Source organism: Diadema setosum, chromosome 17 (genome assembly GCF_964275005.1).
Source record: "Diadema setosum chromosome 17, eeDiaSeto1, whole genome shotgun sequence".
NCBI lineage: Eukaryota > Metazoa > Echinodermata > Echinoidea > Diadematoida > Diadematidae > Diadema > Diadema setosum.
Window position 1 is genome coordinate 22,735,380 of NC_092701.1, and position 22,919 is coordinate 22,758,298.

A 22,919-nucleotide genomic window follows, 5' to 3' on the forward strand; every position below is an offset into this window, starting at 1 on the left:
TTTTTGGGGGGGGGGGGGGGAGGTGTTCCTTATGTCTCAAAATATATATTCAAACACTGAAGTGCGTATCGGGATTACTTATAGTTGCAGGTTTTTGAGAAAAACAGGAAATGCCTCTTGCCCATTTTGGACGCCATTTTGGATTTCTGAAAGTGCCTTTATATGAAAGCGCTTAATGTGTGTTTCAGAATCTCTGAATAAGTATTTAGTTCCTTGTGACTCAAAACTTAAATTTCGACATTTAAAGTGTGTGTAAGAGAAATAGCTACTTGTAAAGTTATGAGGAAAAGAGGAAATGGCGGCCATTTTTGACGCCATCTTGGATTACGATACTGGCGTGCTTCAACAACTCTTAATATGTATTTTATTGAGTTATTCGTGGTTCAAAACATATATTTAGGCCTAGACATTTAAATTTTGTATTTGGGTTACCCGGTTGAAAGTCATAAGAGCCTAGTTTCAGGAATAATGGTGGCTACTTGGATGCCATCTTTAATTGCGGAAAACATAGGCCTACTTCATACTTTTTAAAATCGATGAATAATAAAGTAGGGCTTTTTTCTCCTGGAGCCGTATGCCACCCTTCCCCCTCTTCCACATCATCATCAGGATGGGCCGTTCTTTTCCACAGATAAACCACCTTAGATATCAAATCATTCTTTTTTTCTTTTTTTTTTTCCGGACTAACGAACCTTGCTACATATTCGAAGCTTCGGAATTACGACTGTAATTTTATTTTCGGATGAACAGACCTTCGGGATAACGAACCTTTCTTCATTTTCGGATTAACAAACATTCGGAATAACGAACCTTTCATTTTCGGTGTAGCGAACCTTTTGAATAATTACGAACCTTATTTCATTTTTGGATTAACGAACCTTAGGAATAGCACCACCTTTTCCGAATGAACGAAATTTTTTCCGAGTACCGGTAATGAACCTTCGGAATCACCCGGCTAAATTCGCACCTAACTTCACACAACCATGACCCATTTCATCGCAGAGTGCATGAAGTTCGCAGAGCGCGCGCAACGAAACAACTCGCGTACGTACGGATTCAGAGCATGCATTAATACTGCATGAAAAAACTGATCGATCAAAGATCTATGAATCAGTACATTATATACAGTGCATTGATGCCGATAATGCGGTGTTTATCACGGATACTACCAAAGCCACAAAGCCAAAGGATCCACGGACAACGTGAGTTTTTTGCCTTTTCTTTCGAATACTCAAGTACTAAGCTGACCTGGGAAAGCAAGTATTCATTAAGTTATGTCTGTAACTATATAGACTGTATTTGTGACTAATGTATTAAGTATGGGCTGGAAGCGTGAGATCTGTCCACCTGCATGACCTTACTGCGACCAGCCCCATACGCATAGCAACTAGACCTATAAATATGCGTATGGGGCTGCTGGTCGCAGTTATGCATGACCATGATTTTTTACAAACTTATAGCAATATCATCTAACGTCACTAGGCCTAACATTACTAACGTTAGATTTCTAGCTTTTACTAGACACATGTGCTTTAGTACAACTCTATCTGGCGAACATCACATTCATAATTAGAACCCTATGTACCGGTATGTAGAATCTATATAAATCTTACTGACGTGAGACTCTAGAGTTCTAACGTTAAGTCAACGTTAACGTTAGGCCACAGGGCCACATTAGGGGTGGTAACACTGGTATTCTGAAATCATTCCTAACGTTAGGAAGAAATTTCTTCCTACCCTAGGTCAGGATTTTTTCCTGAGTGGTATTCTGAAAATCTTCCTAAGTTTCTTCCTAAGTCTGTTCCTAAGTTTTTCCTAAACTTAGGAAGAAACTGAGGAAGGGGGCGGGAGTATGCAAATTTCTGACTTTTTTTAGGAAGAAGTTGGAAGAAAACTCTAACACTCTAACACTGTTACCAGGTATTCTAACCATTAGAATGCACTTAGGAAAGAAATTTAGGAAAGCTCCACCCCTGTCCTAAGTACGTTGTTAAGAATTGCAAGCTGCAGACATCATGATAGGTGTGCTTGTCATTTCGTAATACTGCGCGCACATGTAGGCCTACTTTGATGCACAAAATGAGCGTGAGAAAGGGGACATGCTGTGCAGACGTGTAGGCCTAACATTAGCCTCTACTATAAAACATTAAATAGATCTAGGAACCTACCGTTACTAGATTCTACTGACATATTATACTTCATAGGTACTGTAGACCCCCCGTACTGTACCAATACTACTGCTACATTTGATGGCGAGCTAGCAAGGCCTACGGTACTAGAAAATCTAGATCTACACGATATTTAGACCTCTAGTCATAGGGCCGAAGACTAAAGAGTAGATCAAGAGTTCTACATATTTGGTTTAATCACACAAGTAAATCGCTTGTGTATTTTGGAAGACACACAAAGGTGAAAGAAAATAGGTCTAGAGCCTAGGTCTAAACTTTTGATAAAGCTCAGATGGCATAGAGGATCTACAGCACCAATATAGACAAGATCTAGCCTGGCTAGAGTCTAGGCAGTCTAGATGGAGCAGATTATTGAATTTCAAAAGAAAGGAAAGTTCAGAAGTCCATTATGGCAAAAGAAAGCTCTTAATCTATTGATGAAAAACATTTCACGGTTCTTGACCCCTCATGGGAAAGGGTAGGCCACTCTCTTTGGTCTCCTGCACTGCAGCATGCACATTGTGTTTGCTGCAGGCCTGAATGTAGCTTGCTACTAGTATTTCTTTTATGGCACTTATTGACAGCTACCAACCTAAAGAAGAAAAATAACAGGCTCCTTCTTCGCATAGTTCTAGTGGGTCTCATAACTGACTGAGCGTATGTCTTGCAACAAAAAGTATTGTGGAAGCCCCCTAGAGCATGTTTAAATGTGTTTGATCCATTGTGAATGTCTTCATAAAAACATGTTACGGCTGCAGGAGATTCCATCAAAACAATGACTATATGCTACTGAAATCTTTCAAATCCCTATTCACATGAATAATTGGGGAAACATTGCATCAGACAACAGAAAACTCATGGAATATTTCAGCCTTTCAACAAGATCAAGCAAAAAAGAAGATAACAAATTTTCCAAGAAAATGCTGTCCTCTGATAGTGAGATGATGGGCATGACTATAAAATTTTTGAGACCAAAGCCAAAGGATTTCTGTTGAATCATCTCTTAAAGAACAGGGATTTAACCAATGATGTCAAAAACACGTTCTTACAGTGTTGATTGGGTTAAAAGACTGACAAATATACAGCAATCCCCTATACAGATACGTCCACATCTACCCTAGATGGCTGTTGTGTCAGTGGAAGCTTTGCAGACATAAGTTCAGGATTTTAATGTTATCATGACTTTTTAACATTGACGATACAATGAGAGCCTCAAGCTTGCATTATTTTATGAAATCTACATATTTTTGATTGATTTAGAGGTAATGTTTATTCTCTTATCTGTGATATGATACATAGTCTGTATTGATAGTTGCACGTAGATTACAAAGAAAATCACTATCTGAAGCAGTGAAGGAAACAGAAACAAATTTCTTTTTTATAGTGTTTGCTGATGACATGCATACAAATTGATCATTTCATCAACTTTTGTGCATTCATGTCAGTGATCTAGTTTTTCCAACAGTCTGCATTGTCTGTGATTTCCAAACAGCAAAGGAGTTGAAAAATGCTTGGGTTGACAAAGTAATTCTTGCATGTCTTACTCCTTAGATTTCTGAAACAAACAGAGGGCAAATGGTGATCTTCATGGGTGTCAGCTTTGATAGGTTATGTTCCTGGAGATTAATCATTCTTTTCCTTTTTGTGTTAGTTTGGGATATATACACCAGGTCCTTCCAAGGAAATGAGTCGACATGGATGAGTCAGATATGGAGATACTTGGTATTCCTGTTGAAAGGAAAACTTCAGCATCGCTCTTGGGAGAAAGGTGAGTGTAAATCTTGGTCACTTACTTTCACTTATTTCTTTTCATTTTCAACCAAAAATTTAGGTATAGAACACGTATCTTGCCAAGAAAAGAAAAACAATGTACATAACTGTATTCTGCATATATTGCAACACAATAAATTGAGACGCTTAGATACATGATATTTATAAGTAATCAATGTTGAAAATGGCAGGGAAGCTTAAATATAAGAACCTTTGGATAATTATCAGAATCTTCTTCTGTGTTTATACTATACACATGCATTTGAAAGGAATGTTGTTTATTGTGTCATATTTTTTTTTAATGAAAGCTGAATTTGAATTCTTCTAAAATCTTACATGAATAAATTTGCTATTTACCGTGCTCTCTTGACGTCAAACAGTTGCATTGTGTATGATGCTCCTGATTTCTTGGAAAATTGATATATTTGCAATATCTGCTGAGTGTTCCAGACACTACTTGGGTGGGCTTGGCAGAAAATAAAGATGTTGGCTTGCTAATCTACCTTGCTGAAACAGTGTCTTCTGTGTACTACATCGAGTTCTGTTTGCCTGCTTGAATATCAGCAAAGAAACTACCCAGCTTGAAAAGAGCAAAGTGTCCTCCATTTTTGGAATCTTCTGTCTTCAAGATCACTGCAGAATAATTCTCCTCTCAGCATAATATCTCTTACTGCAACTTCACAGCAAATCACACAGGATGTCTGTCAGGGAAAAATTAAGAGAAACTGAAGTTTATCACCACCGCACAGCTTCCAAACGCTCACATCAAAAGAAGAAGAGGAGGAAATCCCGAGGTGAGCACAAGAAAAGGAAGACAGCCAGGGAAGCGAAGGTGAGTGTCCCCTTGCTTGATGCAGCCCACAGTCAACTGATTGTTAAGGAATGAAGAGAGATTATAAGGAAGACAGGTTTGAGGAATTTTGTGATGTATAAAATTGACAAATGTACCTAAGTATCCTATGAAGTCTGAGTCATGCAATGAAACATTATACATATTGTTCAGTTATTGGCATTTCACTTTTAACTCATGGAGCTGTATGTTTATCAGAATTTGTGTTTATCCATCAGTGAATTTAGACAAATGACCCATATATCTGCATCTGCATCAATTGTACATTCAAATGAACTTGAGCAATTATCACATCCGAAACTGTTTTTTCAAGAATTTTTAACATTGAACACACAACAAACAGGAGAGATCCTTGAGTAATAGATGAATGGGTTTACCTGACCCTACAGAGAATTAGTTGTATTAACTACCTGCAGTTGATTGAACTGAATGAATAATGACATTTTTCTACCCTTCATCTTTTATCTGCTGTTCATATGTAAATAACAGACAAAATCCGCTTGGAATAATGAATTTCAGAAGCATGTCAGAAGAGCCAAGGAGATCTCTACTGTAAGTTGAAGCATTTTATATTCCTTTGTCTCCTTTCATTCTCAACAAACTGGCAATGTATACTTGCATGCTCTCACCAGCACACCTTTAGTCATAATTTTAGTATATGTAAGGTGTATGAAAAGATAATCTTGACCCCAGTGCATCAGAAAGTTATTTGGTTTCACTTCCTCCACATGCAGTTCCAGTTATGACCACGACAATTCTGCGTTTAGGAGCATGTTTATGAATGGTTTTTGTAGCTCTTCGTAGGTTTCATCCTAGCATAAAGATTGCGATCAATCTGTCTCAGTTCAACATGTAAACTGCTCTACAAAAGATTCCTGTTGCTGTGGCTTTAATAATCATGACATCTTGGGCTTTTTGCAACTCCTGTTAGGAAATTCCCCCAAATGGAAAGTTCATTGCTACACTCCCACATTTTTTAGTGTATGAGCTGTGCCCATGATGTGTGAAACACACTCCAAGTTCCAACCAGTTAATTGTTACCATATTTTTTTTATGTGCTTACACTTGACACCTATAAAGATTATCTTGAAAATCTTGCAGGATTAATTCAGCGTTCACTGAGTGTGAGTTATCACAGCTATAAGTGAGGATGCCATGCCATGCTCAAGAGGTTCAAAGGAATTTGAAAGTGGCTTGCCATTCTGAGGCCTTGAGATTTACAAATATTATGTTTTGATATACTATTGGTACAACCTAACATGCTCTGTAATACAGTGCTGTAAGTACATTTGGGGGGGGGGGGGGGGGGAGGGCGACTGGACCAATTTTCACATCTTCACGAACAAAACATACTATTATGTAATCGTTAGACAGACTGTGTTCTTTGACACAATTTTTGCTGTAACTATCACGTATTAACCTCATCACCTACCTTAAGGGTTTTCCTGTCTGAAAAAAAAAAAAAGAAAAAAAAAGTTGGTGATAATTGGTGAAGTCTGTATTTGCACATTGTGTGTGTAGGTTCCCACAAGCTTTGGTTCATTTAATCTCTCAGGATGTCTATGTGGTTGCCTTTATCTTCCTGATAGACCAGCAAAGCAGACAACTCCATGGCGACTGATCCCACAAACCGCTCATTTATCACTCAGAGCAGGATTACAGTAAGTATCTCGTCTGATTTATGGTAGAATGAGTGCTAAACTGATAGTGAGGATTAAATCGACATGAACTGGCTGAACATGAATGATCATATGAGTGAGCAAATTAAAAATGTGTTTTTGAAAGTATGCTTCCAGCCATGTGTTCATGAAATACAAACAGATATTGGAGTATGTTAAAGCAGGATATTTGCTTTTCTTTGAAGAAAAAACGAACAAAAAGAAATGTTACTATTGTGACTTTCAACATTCTGTTCTGATCTTAAATACACATTATTTATCCATACTCTCCTTGCACACGCTTTGTGTGGCATCTTCTTTCATGTGATTGTGAGAGTAAAGTTGAGTCGCACAGTTTTCTTTTCTAGCTTCCCAAAATTGCATCTTATGCAGCCCTTGTGTTTGAGCAAATATGTGATTGTACTCGATTAAAAATACCATTTTGTTTGGCCATTTCTGATGACACCTTTCCAAATGTTTTCAGTGTCATTATGATAAGGAGCATTCTGGAGATATCTGAACACATTATAAACAGATACCAGTAGTAAAGATAACTCATATTGGTGTCGCATAAGCATACCATCAGGAGGCCTTGAATATCATTATTAGAAGTTAAGGCATAATTTAGCAGATGAAGTCTGAGCATAATGTCTTTGTAATTTGGAACTGTCTCTTTTTATCTCGTTTCTTGCTGTTCTTTGTAAATGTTTAGTATTCAGAGTGATAACACATCTTTCACTTTAAACCCTTTATTGCTCGAAAGTGATCACTTGCTTGCAAATTTGTTAAAGCTATAAATGATAATCTATATGTTTGTAATTGATCTATAAATTGCAACACAGTGTGGAAGATGATAATTTCTTTACCTCTCTCAAATTAATTATCCAGTTTAATGACATGGTGATAATTTGTTTGCAAATTGCCTAAGGATTTCATGATATGCTGTTATGTCTTTGATATATTGTCAGCTAGTGACCACTGTTGTGCAAGGTTTGCAGGTCTCCTTGTATTTGAATATGATTATATCTGCTGAACTGATATCTTTATCACAGACCTACCTTGGCATCTACAATAAGGCAAAGCAGAGTGACAAAATTTCAAGAGGTAAACGTTTTTCATTCCTCTGCATGTTCAAACAACAAAAAGTGGTTACCGGTATTTTTTGTTATGATTACAGATGCATAGTACAAAAAATACTGAAATGATATGCTTAGCATTTGAAAATAGCTTTCTCACACAGTGTCCCTGGCTGCATTTACACAGCCTTCTCATGTTTTTTTCCTGATAGGATGCATGTGAAATTAGCATAGGTGGAGATTTGTAGTTATTGTTTTTTACCTTTGTTAAGTATGGACCTTATGAATTAGAAGTCAGAAGTTTGAAAACCCTTTTAATTTTGTTTTGTTTGCATAGAGAACTTGCATCATGATAATCCATAATAGTGTTGTGGATAGATTAGTCAGTGGCAGAGTGAACATGTCAAAATGACTTTGATTTCAAAATTCACAGACAGTGACTCACTGTGTCCGCGTTTTGAAATCAAAGTCAGTTGACATGTTTATTTGTACTTAGATGGTGAGTGTTCAGAGACATGCCTTTCCAATGCATTCTATTGTGGTAAGTAATGTACTGCAATTTAAGCTATTCATGGTCAAATTGTACAGCAAAAAGAAAAAGTAAAGAAAAGTAATTTGTGCACAAATTGGAACTTACATTCAACAAGACTCAACAGGAACCTACTGTATTCCTACAATGTACATTATTCATAGTCTTGTGCACCTGATGTAGAAATATGAACATTCCCTTGTCCTTTAAAATGTTCAGTGCATCAGATATTGTAAAGTACAGTTCATAGTCAATCTAATTCCCTTTGTTCAAAAAAGGAACTTCTCGGATTGGATTCATAGTCAATCTAATTCCCTTTGTTCAAAAAAGGAACTTCTCGGATTGCAGACTTTCTGATTGATGAACTTCATATTTTTAGAATTACCATGAAAAATTATACTTTCGCTCTAAAAATGGAAGAAGCATTTTACCTGAGGGCAGAATTTGAAATCTACCATTGAGCAGTATCAGCCCCCAATGAAATGTTGCTTTCATCAAGTTGAGATGAAGATAAAAAATGCAAATGTTGTTTATCCCACCAAAGATGTACAAGTCCCACCTGCTGTGAGAAGTACAGCCAGAGATGGTTTGCAACACATCCTTGATGTCTCCGAAGCCAACATTCCACCTGCTCCAAACCCAGACACGCCCCACTTACTAGATGATGTTTTGATTGAGACAAGAAGTGCACGGCAGTCCACTCCCAAGGCTCAGCTCAGGAGACCGGTACCAGCGGCCACCCACAAGTGTGTGTATGTAGTCTCACTTTACAGAGCACCATGGTATGGTGTGTGATGCTGTGGATTTTAAGCACCAGGACCTGGAATCAGATCCCACCATGTGCATTCATCCATTGACACAATGTTTTGCCAACAATGTGCCGCTTGACCTAGATCTATTAACATTCATGGCAGGACCTTTTGCCTGTGCAGTGTCAGCACTTCAAAATTAACCTTGGATAAAGAGGTCCATATTATCATTATTATCATGATGATGATGATGATGACAATGATGGTGATGATTATGATGATTATGATGATAATTATTATTATCATTATGCTGGACCCGTCATTTCCCTTTCAGATTGTGTGTTTTTGTGTTTGTACAGAAGAATGTAGTATGTGGAAGTTTGCAGCACCTTAAGATATTTCTGGTTAACTCATTAGGTCCAAGGGCGCCGGAAGCGGGGGGGCAGGGGTGGCACTTGCCCCCCCAAACAAAATGTTGGGGGGGCAAAACGAGTTTTTGCCCCCCCAAAGTGCCCCCTGTAACAAATAATTAATCACTTATTTAAAGACCAAAATGAACAATAAAGGCATATTTCTTGTCTAAATGTTGTAATTTCATGACTGAAAATTATAATACACTAACAACATACATTATTGTATCTATACACTAATAGTAACTTAATTATGAGTTAAGTGTATAGATGGTAGCCTCGTGTCCTCGAGTGTGCCCGCTGAAACATACCTTAAGTAAATCTTACATTTTTCATTTTCTTCTTTGCTTTCCAGCAGTATAAGAATATTTTTTATTGTTCGAACAAGCTTTTAATGAGTACATTTCAGATAAATGGCAAAGTGAAAGTGGCTCGCTCGTTCTGCCCGTACTTATAGTAAAATGAAAAGTTTTCATAAGTTATTATCATAGTCCTTCGCAGTGATTCCTTTTACTATGTTTAATTCCTCAGAAATTTAATTCAAAATGCTCTATAAAAGCGACTTTTATACTCTGTTTTTACAAAAATTCCCTACCGCGGGAGGGGGTATCCCCCTCCCACACCCTCCCCCCGCTCGGTCGCTTCGCTCCCTCACCGAGGATCTCACACCATCACATTATTATGTACTCCCATATGTTATGATCATAGTCCTTCCAACTGATTTTTTCAATATGTTAATTCCCTAGAAATTTGCTTTTAAATGCTCTATAAACGCGACTTTTATACTCTGTTTTTACAAAAAGTCCCTACCGTGGGAGGGGGTTTTCCCCCTCCCACACCCTCCCCCCTCTCGGTCGCTTCGCTCCCTCGCCGAGGATCTCACACCATCACATTATTATGTACTCCCGTATGTAATAATCATAATCCTTCGCACTGATTATTTTTTACTATGTTTAATTCCTTAATTTTTTTTTAAATGGTCTATAAATGCGACTCTGTTTTACAAAAGCTCCCTACAGTGTTTGTGTGTGTGTGTGTGTGTGTGTGTGTGTGTGTGTGTGTGTGTGTGTGTGTGTGTGTGTGTGTGTGTGTGTGTGTGTGTGTGTGTGTGTGTAGGAGGGGGTATCCCCTTTCCACCCCCCCCCCCCCCCCCCGCTCGTTTCTGTATAGTCAAAATATTTGGCAATCTTATAAATTTTGTTTATTGTTCATTGTAATGAAATTTTCACACTCAGTTTCTGGAAAAAAAGCACGAAAATTTATGTTTCTTTTGGAAGTGGAGGAAGGAATGAATGAATGAATAAATGAATGAATGAATAAATGAATGAATGAATGAATGAATGAATGAATGAATGAATGAATGAATGAATAAATGAATGAATGAATGAATGAATGAATGAATGAATTAATTAATTAATTAATGAAAAAGTAAACCGAGATGTTATCTTCTTTTTTCATAGTGAAGATTTAAATGCTTTGAAACAAAAGCTTTCAGCTTTTTTGGACTGACTACATGACTTAGAGGTTTCATTCCATTCCTCTTTTCTTCAAGTTCTCATGTGAAGGAGGCGGGAAGTGCAAAGAGTAGTCATCATTGTGATGCTGCCATGGAAACTGACTGCCTGCATGTAGGAGAAAGGGTAGACCCAAGATTCAGTTCTAGTCCTGAGGTATGTTGTCTTCACATATTCATCCTGTATTGACAGTTGAATAGACTTATAATCAGATTGAGGCAGAATTCAGCACCATAATTCTGTTGGATTTAATGAGAAGAACAGTAGAAATTTGATGAATGGAGTAGTGGCAGTTTTATCGAAATTTGACCTAATATTAGAAAGTTATGGAATTTTAAAATCTCACATGTTTTCATTGTAGCATTTAGACAAATTCTGTGTTTGGCTCTGTAGCCTTGAAGAAAATTGGGTCCCACCTCAATAGAAGTACAAATTAGAATAACAAAAGAGAAATAAAAATATAAAACCAAGGACAACAAATCATGTGTGAAATTGATGTGATGGTCATACATATCATAAAAATATTTGAGAAAGAAGAATTTCAAGGCTCCAGCTTCTGCAAATTTTCATTAGAAATGTTTCAAAGGGGCATTTCATGCTTTGCCATTCATTTGACTTTTGATTTTGAATTTGCCATACATTCATGTTAGCTAAACTAATCATGTAATGACATTTAAGGTTATATGGACCAAGTTTTTAGGAGGAACTGTAAATAAAACTGGTTTTCGTTATCTAATTCTTTCATATCCAGAGTAGATAACATTCAGCTCGGTAGACATATCACTGATTCACAGTTTGCCATTTAGAAGAATTATGTTCATACTTCAGAAATCAAACAAATGATGGATGGCAAAATGGAAATGAACAATGTTTTTAGCACAAAAGTTAATAGATTATTAGCCCCAGCAAGTATAAATAAATGATGGAATAAAGTTTTAAAAAATCGAAAAGAATAAGCTGCTTCTTCTAAAATTAATTTTTGCATCCATTCATTCTACAACTTGATTCTGTAAAGATGTGGGTTGCCCCAGTAAGTTCAATCTGATCTCTTAATGTAGCACCCATTTGTTACTTAATGATTCATGTTTCTTTGCTTTCATTGATGTATAAAATTAGTCATCACCAGTATCGGAGGCAGCTGATATGATACACTCATCATTCAGTCTCAGTACCATCTTCCCTGGAAGAGGTAAGAATAACTGTTCTTTATTCTTGATGCTGCTGCAACATTTAAAGTGCAACATCTCTCCTCCCTGCTGTAGCATTAGCTTAGAAATGAATTGATGTATGTGTACCAGAAGCAGAGAATGTCACTTTGACAGGACATGAAAGCAAAGTTCCTTACTGTGAGACGTATGTCAAGTATTCTACATCTTATCTATCCACATGTGTGGCATTCCACTTGTAGACCACTACTAAGAAAAAACAAAGCAAAACAGAAACCACATCATCAAACCAAGTGGATATTTAACCCAATGTACTTTCTAATTGTTATTAAGGAAGTCATAATTGTGAATCAAGAAAACAAACAATAATATCACCCAAAACAGAATTATCAATCAAATGCCTATTGTTGATTTTTTTCTTCTAAAGTCATCATAGTAATCATAGGAAAGAAAAAGGAAAAGACTTGCTGCAAGTATGCAATTTTTTTCCTGAAACTTAATCTTCTATTAATGAAACGGAAAAATACTTGTTTCAGTTAACACAAGATTTTAGACATTTCATTGAAAATGCAAAAACAGTTCAAAATTAAAGCAATTGGAGCTGTCATAAATGCAAAGTTTCCTATAGCCTTCAAAGTCAAGCCATACACATGAATCTCTAGCAATTATGATTATAAAGAAAGAGAAAAAGAATCCAAGACACAAAAAGGAGATGATGATTTGATTTTCACTTTCCCATCATATGGATTGATCATAAAAGTTTGTGACACAGATTTTGTTTTGTGAAATTGAATGAGTCGTAATTGTTCTTTCTTATCAGGAAATCTGCTGGCATGTAATGATAGTGACATGTTCGATACAGTCTTCTCTTTGTTTATGTCCTTTTTTTTGTTGAAAACCTGCATATGTCATGTATGTCTACACTTTATCTCAAGGCTATTTTGCAGAAATAAAGAACACTCTTCAAAAACAGTTGAAGAAACAGAAAGCAAGGTAAATATGCTTTCACTGCCATATATCTATATATTTGTTACAAATGTGTACAGATGTGATAACTTAGTACTGAAAAAAGCAAACAAACAAACGTGCTGAATTACAAGATAAAGTTGCTGTAGTGCAATTAGTAATTACTGTTCTCGTCATCCATTGCTTAATGTATGATATTTCATTTCTTTATTCACATATATTGTATTATTCTTTGATCTGTCAATTCCATGTATTGTTACAACATAACACATTCAGAAAATTCAAGATTCTGTCATGCTGTAAATTGGTTCACAACACACACACAATCATCTGCAAACATAAGAAAGGGGCTATTCATAGAGGGGTTTTATATGGCCTTTTTTTTTGTGTGTCTCTTGAGAAGATGGACGTTGTAAAGTAGACTCAGATGTTGAGTTTTGTCTGCTAAATGATATCTTCAAATACATAGTACATGTGTTCAAATATCACAGTTCAACAGTACCTTATTCCTTTCATTTGTATTGAACTATTCATGTTATGTCAACCTAAATAACCATTCTGACCAGTGTACTGCACATGAAACTTAGCTAGTAACCACACCAGGTATCTTTGTTGTTGTAGTTGCTTTGTCTGTTTATCAAGGTTTTGCTCTGTAACCTGTTTGATTAGATCTTTATCTATTACAGATTATATGACCAAGTGCTTGAGCATCTGAGCTTCATCTAATTTGGCGCACAGTGAAAACCTTATTCAAGTTAATGAAATTCTTGAATGGGGTATTTTTATTGCAACGGATTGTCAACTTTCCCTACACCAATATAGATATAGTTATAATCCTTTGCAATAAGTGAAAAACCTTATATGAATTTGAAATGATGTTTCTGACTGCACATCCTTTCCATGTGTTTGATTAACGCAACACTCTCTTCTGAATAAATATCTACCTCCTCTGTCAGTGCCGCCATCCAAACACCAAGAAAGACCATGCCTTCATCGAAGCACCATTCTTCTGTGAGAAAGAATTTAGCGATGGACTTCAGCAATTACTCAGGTATCGCAGATAATCTGCATTGCGTAAATGCCGTATATAACAGTCACTTGCCATGTTATCTCAGTAATGCCCAGTGTTACTTGGGGCAATTTGATTAAGTGTCTAAATTGTTTTATGACTTTGTTGACTAATACAGATTTCAAAGATCGTGGTCTCCAATGAACAATCGCACTGATGATCTAATTGATTCATGCAAGAATACCAGAAGTCCAGTCTGTACAGCCACAGTGCCATACTTCTTTCCACTGAGTAAAATTCTGAAATAAAAGCTATGAGTATGATGCCTTGTTTTCATAGAGTTTCTCTTCTCATTTTCTTTTTTTTTCTGTAGGCACTTCCACCTCCAAATCAGGGTCCACTAGTAGAAGTTCACATCCAGGGAGCATGGTAAAACGTTCAGATTTTGTTGCACGGGTCAGTACACTTTATACTTAAAGGGAAGATAAACACCAAGAGCAATGTGGATTGAGTGAAAGCAGCAACATTAGTAGAACACATCAGTGAAAGTTTGAAGAAAATCGGACAATCGATGCAAAAGTTATGAATTTTTAAAGTTTTGGTAATGGAACCTCTGGATGAGGAGACTACTAGAGGTTATGATGTTTGAGTGGACAACAATACCAAGAAAATATAAAGAAAATTCTACAAAAATCCATTTTTCATGAAAATTACAAATTCCATCAACTTGATATTGACATATGTTAAGGGTAGCAATTATTCCCCCTGCTTTCTGAAAGAGGTTGGTCCATTGCTCTTTCATGATTCTAGAAAAGTGAATTTTTGTTGAATTTCCTTTATATTTTCTTTGTATTGTTGTCCACTCATACGTCATATCCTCTAGTAGTCTCCTCATCCAGCGGTTCCAACACCAAAACTTTAAAAACTCATAACTTTTGCATTGATTGTCCGATTTTCCTCAAATTTTCACTGATGTGTTCTACTAATGTTGCTGCTTTCACTCAATCCACATTGCTCTTGGGGTTTATCTTCCCTTTAATTCAAACTCTTATAGATTGACCACCATATTCTACATGTTTCAATATTCTATTGTGCATCCTAGCTGGATATCATGTATCTTTTCATTTCTTTTTTTTAAAATTTAATCTATTTTTCATTGGGAATATAATAAAATCGAAATTGAAATATTATGTAAGACATGTCTTACATGCTTGATTTAATCTTACATAATTACCCCTCTAAATCAAGTTGTGATGAATGGTAAAAAAGTGTGTCTGCAAATATGGGCTTGAATCAAGAGCTAGTTTGTGAAAAGCTAGGGTGGAGAGTTCAAGTGTAAAGTTTTGATATTTGAATTAACTTGACACATGATTTTAAGCACGCACGTGAGATTTCACATAACAGCAATAGCAGTCAGTACATACCCACACTTGTGGCTTTAATTTCATCTCCCTGACAGTCAAGGCCTTTGAAGTATTGTGTATGAAGAGTAGGTTCTCTCAAATTGAAGTAGTTCTATTTTATTCATAATGTGATGTTCAGTATCCATTTCGGCACTTGCTAGATTATGCTCTTTATGATTGGTTAGAAATATTTTTTGACCTTTCTTACTTCTTTATGTGTCTAATGATCTGTTTCTGAGACACAATATCCGTGGAAGTGAATCAAGTGCTTTATAACATTGATTTGAGTTTATAATGCATTCAGAAAATAATAAATGCCATTTTCTTATGACATCCATTTAAAACAAACTGTTTCAGCTTTAAGGCACCAATCAGATTTATCATCAGAAAAGAATGATCTTCAAAGCTCTAACTTTTTTATGATAATTGCTTTGTCAAAATTGGAGATGTTTCTGTACCAGTGATATTTCTTGGTATCTAAGACATTATTGTATTATAGACATACGCATCATTTAGAATGTTTTTAAATGATTGTATATATATCTATCACGTTTCTTTCGTGAAGTCATTATTGAATGTATGAATGTTTTACATGCATGTGCATGATTATATTTATATCTGAATATTTTCTTGTTTTCAGATGAAGAACAATAATCTATTGATCAGCAAGAACACATGTTTCAACAAGCTGTTTGTAGCAGCTGTACAATCTACGATAAAAATCACCTTTTCTTTTTTATGCCACAGGGTGGTGGTGTTCCCAGGTCCCATGACCTTGCCGAGTCCGCAGCTACTGCTTTGTACCCGCTCAGACAGGACTCCCGCCCCTCTGCAGCCGGCTCCCACCACCTACCCCCTGCAGCCCCTGGCAGCAGTGGGCGTGTCAATCTCTTTCAGGAGTGTGCCCTAACCTTGCAACATCAGCCCCTGGTGAACACTGTGGTGGAAGAGGACTTCTTCCCCAACGTGGAGACTCGGGTATATTGGCTGCATTTATCAACTGTTTTAAACACGTTTCAATACCCACCATCAAAACGCATTTGCAAACACCTTTCAGATATCGCGTTTCTCAAGTTGTTGTGTTTATCAACTCTGTCATGAGTCAATTGGGAGGCCTTCTCACTGTGCCGCTCCATTTTGATCCGAGGATTGGAGATGCATAGTTTGCAGTGGTTGACATGAGCAGGTCCGAGCTATAATCACATTTCCGAACGACTTTACATTTATCAACTCCACAGAAACGCATTTCTTGCTCAAATGCATTTGCGATAGCACTTTTTTTTTAGCATTTCAGAAAAGTATTTCTATCCCCATACTCAAGACAGCTTTGCATTTATCAACTGCCCAAAACTCCCTGAAAGTTGTTTGGAAACCTCAATTCTGTGTCAGAGGTAAGGTGATAAACACACCTGTTGTCGGGTGGTAAGGTGAGGTGGTTCAGTTAATGGCACGTCTGTCTTGCAATCACCTGGCTAAGGTTCGAGTCCCAGTGAGTCTTGCTGAGCAATATTGTGTGCAAATATGCTGTCCCCTTTCAACTTTTCAACTTTCAACTTTATTTTTCATTTCCATTAAATAAACAGGAGAAATTATATATAATGCATAAACAAAACAAATTTGTAGTAATTTAAAAAAAACGTACATTAACAAAATACATTTGATGATGAGTAACAACGTAATTGCATATATAAGGTATATACATAAGCATTTTACACGGATGGGAATGGAAATGGAAATGGAGGGTCCCACTAAAAAGCCACTAACCCCTCTAGAAAGAGACAAAAACACTCTGTCCATGCAACACATGAGCATAAAATGGAGGTCCCAAGTGTGAGAGAGTCATGCATGATTCACAAAAAAAAAAGTATCCCATTTCACCTCCTTGGGAAGAGCAGGATCGATGCAAACCTGGTGAAAGTGTACCCCACAGATAACCTCATCAGAAAACCTGAGACGGATGCCAATCCCTCTTGGTTCATTCATTTCATTCATTACTTTTTTCCACTTCCAGCAGAAACATATAAACATCTTACAGAAATTGAATGCATGAATTACATCACAATGTAAAATTAAAGAAATGTGTCAGTTTGCAGAATACTGAAAGTATATGAAAGTGCTAAAAAGCAATGCTTGTAGGGTGCATCCTCCCCCCCCCCCCAAATGTAATACAACAAATCATCTTTGCCTGATAAACTCTTACTGATACATATGAAGCTAGGTTCACCCAAGCTTGGTTCACCTAAGTTAATAAAGTAGCAGTAGTTGGCAAACAGTATCCATCAGGGCATTATTGTGCCATGCGCACTCATTTTTTCCAAGTTACAAATTTAAAACAATCTGTTTACAAGTAGATCAACCCATGAGAAATAATCTGTTGGATGATTTCATAGTCATGTTGTAAGCAGGAATATTATGCAATGCTGGTGTCATTATATGAGGCTATATCTTGGATGTGGGTGTGTTGGATATATTTAGGGATCGGTTGCACATTTTGTTTTGTTTTGTTTTGTTTGTTTCGTCCTTTTTTTTTTTTTTTGTCTGCAGTTGTTATACCCCCGCCAAACGAAGTTTGAAGGGGTATATAGGAATCAGCGGACGGTCGGGCGGTCGGGCGGTCGGTCCGTTGCAAATCTTGCGTCGCGAACTACTTCCTCAGTTTTCAACCGATTCCCATAAAACTTGGTACAGATGTGTGCCTTGGGTTGTAGATGTGCAAGACGTATTTTTTGACAGTACCCAAAAGTACGTTGCCATGGTAACGGCATATTATGGGCGAAAATGGGTACAAATCTTGCGTCGCGAACTCCTCCCACAGTTTTTGATCAATTTTTATGAAATTAGGTACAGATGTTCATCTGAATATGTTAATGTGCAAGACACATATTTCCGCAGTGGCAAAAAGTGCGTTGCCATGGTAACGGCATGTTATTGGTAAAATATAGGGCAAAATGCTTCATGGCAAAACTACTTCATCAGTGTTCTTCCAATTCTCATGGAATTCATATTGAATGTTTGTCTTAGGATATAGGTCAGCATGACACATTTCTTGACAGTGACAAAAAGTATGTGCCATGGTAACAGCTCACATATTATGAGCCAAAATAGCCAAAATGATGGAAAATTTTGTGTTGCAAACTACTTCCTCAGTTTTTGCCCAATTTCCATGAAACTTGGTACAGATGTGTGCCTTGGGTTGTAGATGTGCAAGACGTATTTTTTGACAGTACCCAAAAGTACGTTGCCATGGTAACGGCATATTATGGGCAAAAATGGGTACAAATCTTGCGTCGCGAACTCCTCCACAGTTTTTGATGAATTTTTATGAAATTAGGTACAGATGTTCATCTGAATATGTTAAAGTGCAAGACACATATTTCCGCAGTGGCAAAAAGTGCGTTGCCATGGTAACGGCATGTTATTGGTAAAATATAGGGCAAAATGCTTCATGGCAAAACTGCTTCATCAGTGTTCTTCCAATTCTCATGGAATTCATATTGAATGTTTGTCTTAGGATATAGGTCAGCATGACACATTTCTTGACAGTGACAAAAAGTATGTTGCCATGGTAACAGCTCACATATTGTGAGCCAAAATGATGGAAAATTTTGTGTTGCAAACTACTTCCTCAGTTTTTGCCCAATTTCCATGAAACTTGGTACAGATGTGTGCCTTTGGTTGTAGATGTGCAAGACGCATTTTTCGACAGTACCCGAAAGTACGTTGCCATGGTAATGGCATATTAATGGCAGAAGATCAAGGAAAGATCTTGCGGATTTAACTACTTCCTCAGTTTTTTGACCAAAGCTTATGAAATGTTCTTTGGCGGGGGTATAACCAGTCGCTGTAGCGACATTTCTAGTTTTTAGTGAAATCTATGGCCAAAACCTACAGCCATCAAAGTGAAACCCGCATAAAAACATCCCTTTTCAGAGCCATGCCTGTTTTAACAACAAGGCAATAAAGCTGTTCATGTGACTTTCATCACATTTCTTTTCTGGATCCAGTTATTCTTGGAAGTGTTTCAATAAGTGATGCATCAGGTTGTTTTTGTATCAGATATCGCTTTGGGCTGTTGATTCTGCATGTTTTAAAAATATTCTCTGGATAGTCAAAACAGATATTGTATCAAGTCCAACATAAAGGTAAATGTCTCAAACAACAGCTTGTGATTTGCTTATGTTTTCTATTACTTGCAAAAAGCAATTTATCTTTGCTTTGAACATGTGATATTATTGTACAGGTTCTACCTGAGAAGCCCATGGTAGACATCATGGACTACATCTATCTCAGTGACGGACATGACAGTCTCAGCCACCCTGAATCCCACCCAGTGGACTATGACCTCCTCAGTGCCTCTACCAGCAACCTGTCTTCCCAGTCCCTCAGCCACGGCCACTCCTCGATCCTCCTCGGCAAGCCCCCCAGGATCCACAAGGGTGGGGCAGGGTGCCGATGGCAGTATCTTGAGGAGTGTGACAGCAGCTCCGGGGATTCCCCCCTGGGCCGGATATACACCCTTCCTCCACCCCCTCCTACCCTCCCCCTGCCCCCCAGCTCACCGAGCCCTCCAGCAATGTTCCGACACCGGCTGTACTGAGCTCCCATCTTGCTTTTGTGGAAAGATGATTATTTTGTTGAAATTCGTCATATCAACTTTGGTGGTTATGTTTGCATTGCTATGTGTAATATGAGACCCATCTAATCTCCATGAATACATGTCGTCACAAGTCATGTGAAAATATATATCAGGTAGCAAACTTAAGATTGATGTATTTTGGATATGTTAAGAAATTTGTGTTGTTTTAATCTTTCATTCTGTCCAATATAAAGCACTCATGGTACCATCTTTACATACTTCACTTGGACCAAACGCAAACACCTTATCATCAAGCACGTTTTGTGCGATCCTGCGGATGTTGTAGTAGTGTATGCTGACTATTCTGGAAGATTTGAATAGGTGTGGCTACGCATAATAAAGTTACTGTATATGCCATGTATTTATTTCATGAAATCGGGAGTTCTTGGGGATGTCATATGAATGGTCAGATTTGCTATCCTGGAGCAGAGTATTGGACGGAGGAATGTATGCTTGCACATCTCATTTATGTCAGGATCAGAGTTGCAACCTTGCAAAATAGATGGCATATACAGTAGGTCTTGTAGAGCAGAGTTAGTTGTTTTATGATTGATCATAACTCAGTTTTCTGCAATAGGAATCTGTTTGTTTTAAATGTCGTTGCATATTCTTCACACCAATATCACTACAAATATCTTATTTGTCATGATTGATGCCTGTCCCACATGTTCATAGAACTTAGTTTATAATTTTTAGTATTGTCATCAATTTTATATACAATGTTCTATATGGTAGATGGTTTGACCAGCTTGGCAGCTTAGCTGATATCATCACTGAGTCATCTACCAGTATCATCCCAAGAATTTTAACTTTAGTAGATTATAGTAATGTGTTTATAGTTTATAGTAATGTAATATGTTTCAGCTCCAAAGGAGTTAAATTATATTTTGGAGACATAGCTTTGTAAATGCATGTAAAGCATGTGCAAGGCTTACTGTTTTGTTTGTCCAAAATGTCTACAGTGTGAAAGTTTTTTTTAGGCGTCAGTTGCCTTAATCATCAATTCTTGATACCTATTGTGCATTTTAGCATAGGCAACAAATGAAGATCGAAGACATTTTGCTGAAAGTGAAATGTTTAATCTTGTGATGATAGATGCAAAGGATAAATCTGATGCCATTTTGTGATTGCAAACACATCTTATTACCCAACAATATATCTAATAGTTCTCTCTTCTGGAGAAAAAAACCTCCCACACTTTTGTAGGCATGGAATAAAAGAAACAATTCTAGATGGATGAATTGAAAAATGATTTTTTTTTTTTTTGAGACTACATTTATTTCATTGTGACATTTCCACACACAAAGAAAAAAGGAATGAAAAGAAAGGAAAACAGGCAGAATGTGCATTGATCATTTTCCTTCTCAGAGTATCGGAAGCATCTCATTACGTCGTGCTATATCCTCATCAAGTATCAGGTATCTATTAAAGCTCTTTAAGATGAGGATTGAGAAATTGGTTTAGAGGAGAATTCTTCATGTGATTACATTCCTGACAACACAGATCCATACTGTCTGATGATATGTATATTGATTGTATATGTTTGAGACTTAGACAGGCTGAAGAAAAAGAGAATTACACTCTTTCTGAAATAAAGTGCCCATATTATTCAAATGTCATTGGTGTGTAAATTTACTTCAAGTTCAAGTTTCAAGTTTATTTAACCAATTCATTAAACATTTGACATTTTACAAAAGGATACAGCATTAAGAATGATGAATGGTTTGGGACCCCAAAAGAAGCAGAGCTTGTAAAAAGGGGGTCCCGGATAAACATATAAAACAAAGCAAAACATACTAAAGTTTTAAACATACTAACAAGAAGTATAATAGTAACATATTTACATAGGACAGATGCAACACAAGCACACACACACACACACGCGCACACACACACATTCAATCACACAAACACGTGTCACAAAAATGCTCATGCACATACATATAGTTCACATGAAATTGCAGAAAGATACTTTCTATTTTACTATACTTTTAAATTCAGCTTCCCTGATCAATTCTTGTTTTACAAATTTCCCTCAAGATAGATGCAACACAAGCACACACACACACACGCGCGCACACACACACATTCAATCACACAAACGCGTGTCACAAAAACGCTCATGCACATACATATAGTTCACATGAAATTGACCTAATTGTGTACTGTATATGCCGAATATTTCGCGAGGTTCTTATTTTCACGAATTACGCGAGTTGGGTGCTATTCGCGAAATTAAAAACACGCGAAAATATTGACTCTGATCCCGATGTGGATGTGACGTACGCGTGTACATTTCTCTGTTCAGTGCAGGACTCCACGATCGCGAATTTAACCTCTCGCAAAATTGTTGGGAATTCCCGATTCGCAAAAATTTAGACTCGCGAAATATATGGCGTATACAGTATTGTACCGTACATGTCTTCGATAACATTCTCATTGTGAGAATGACATTTGTTTGAAATCACAGACAACACCTATATATTATAATCTTATGTGTATTGTGTGTGTGTGTATCTTAAGTTGGTAAAGAGAGAATTCACCTGAAAAGGGCTCTTTGATGTGAAATTAAAGATATATGGACAGTTACTGCCCTCCAAACAACCCATCCTACAAATGCATGTAGGCCCACACAAAACTCTTGCACACACTTTCTCTCTTACTGGCTGAGGCAGCTGCACCAACTAATCTAGTCCTCTGATCATGTCATTCTATCCACAAGAGTGTCTACATCATTCATTCATTTTACCCCGGCCCACCAAGGAAGGAGGTTATGTTTTCTTTACTGTTGGTTTGTTTGTTTGTTTGTTTGTTTGTCTGTGTGCAAAATAACTCAAAAAGTTGAGCATGGATTTTAGAAACCTGCAGGAAAGGTTGAGAATGATACAAGGAACATATGATTAAATTTTGGTAGTGATCCGGAAATTTTTGTGGATTATATGAAGGATTTTTTATATTTTGGCAGGTAGGGCCAATGAACTTGGGAGTTCAAGCTGCGCATTTTTTAGGTTTTCA

The 22,919-nt window shown here is 37.0% G+C and overlaps 1 protein-coding gene across 2 annotated transcripts; it reads left to right on the forward strand.

Annotated features, from left to right (window-relative positions):
• Positions 1-1,140: 1,140 nt before the first annotated feature.
• On the forward strand, positions 1,141-21,518 carry LOC140240750 (uncharacterized). 2 transcript variants are annotated; one of them, XM_072320517.1, is made up of 14 exons: positions 1,141-1,202; positions 3,839-3,936; positions 4,623-4,770; positions 5,278-5,340; positions 6,378-6,449; positions 7,499-7,550; positions 8,596-8,803; positions 10,763-10,880; positions 11,841-11,913; positions 12,826-12,883; positions 13,813-13,907; positions 14,239-14,321; positions 16,016-16,246; positions 19,509-21,518. In XM_072320517.1, the coding sequence occupies exons 2-14, from the start codon at positions 3,863-3,865 to the stop codon at positions 19,863-19,865; spliced, it is 1,632 nt and encodes a 543-aa protein (XP_072176618.1). In that variant the 5' UTR covers positions 1,141-1,202; positions 3,839-3,862; the 3' UTR covers positions 19,866-21,518. The 2 variants fall into 2 exon arrangements, with proteins under 2 accessions (XP_072176618.1, XP_072176617.1); XM_072320516.1 differs by having other exon boundaries at positions 1,177-1,202; positions 3,820-3,936.
• Positions 21,519-22,919: the final 1,401 nt, after the last annotated feature.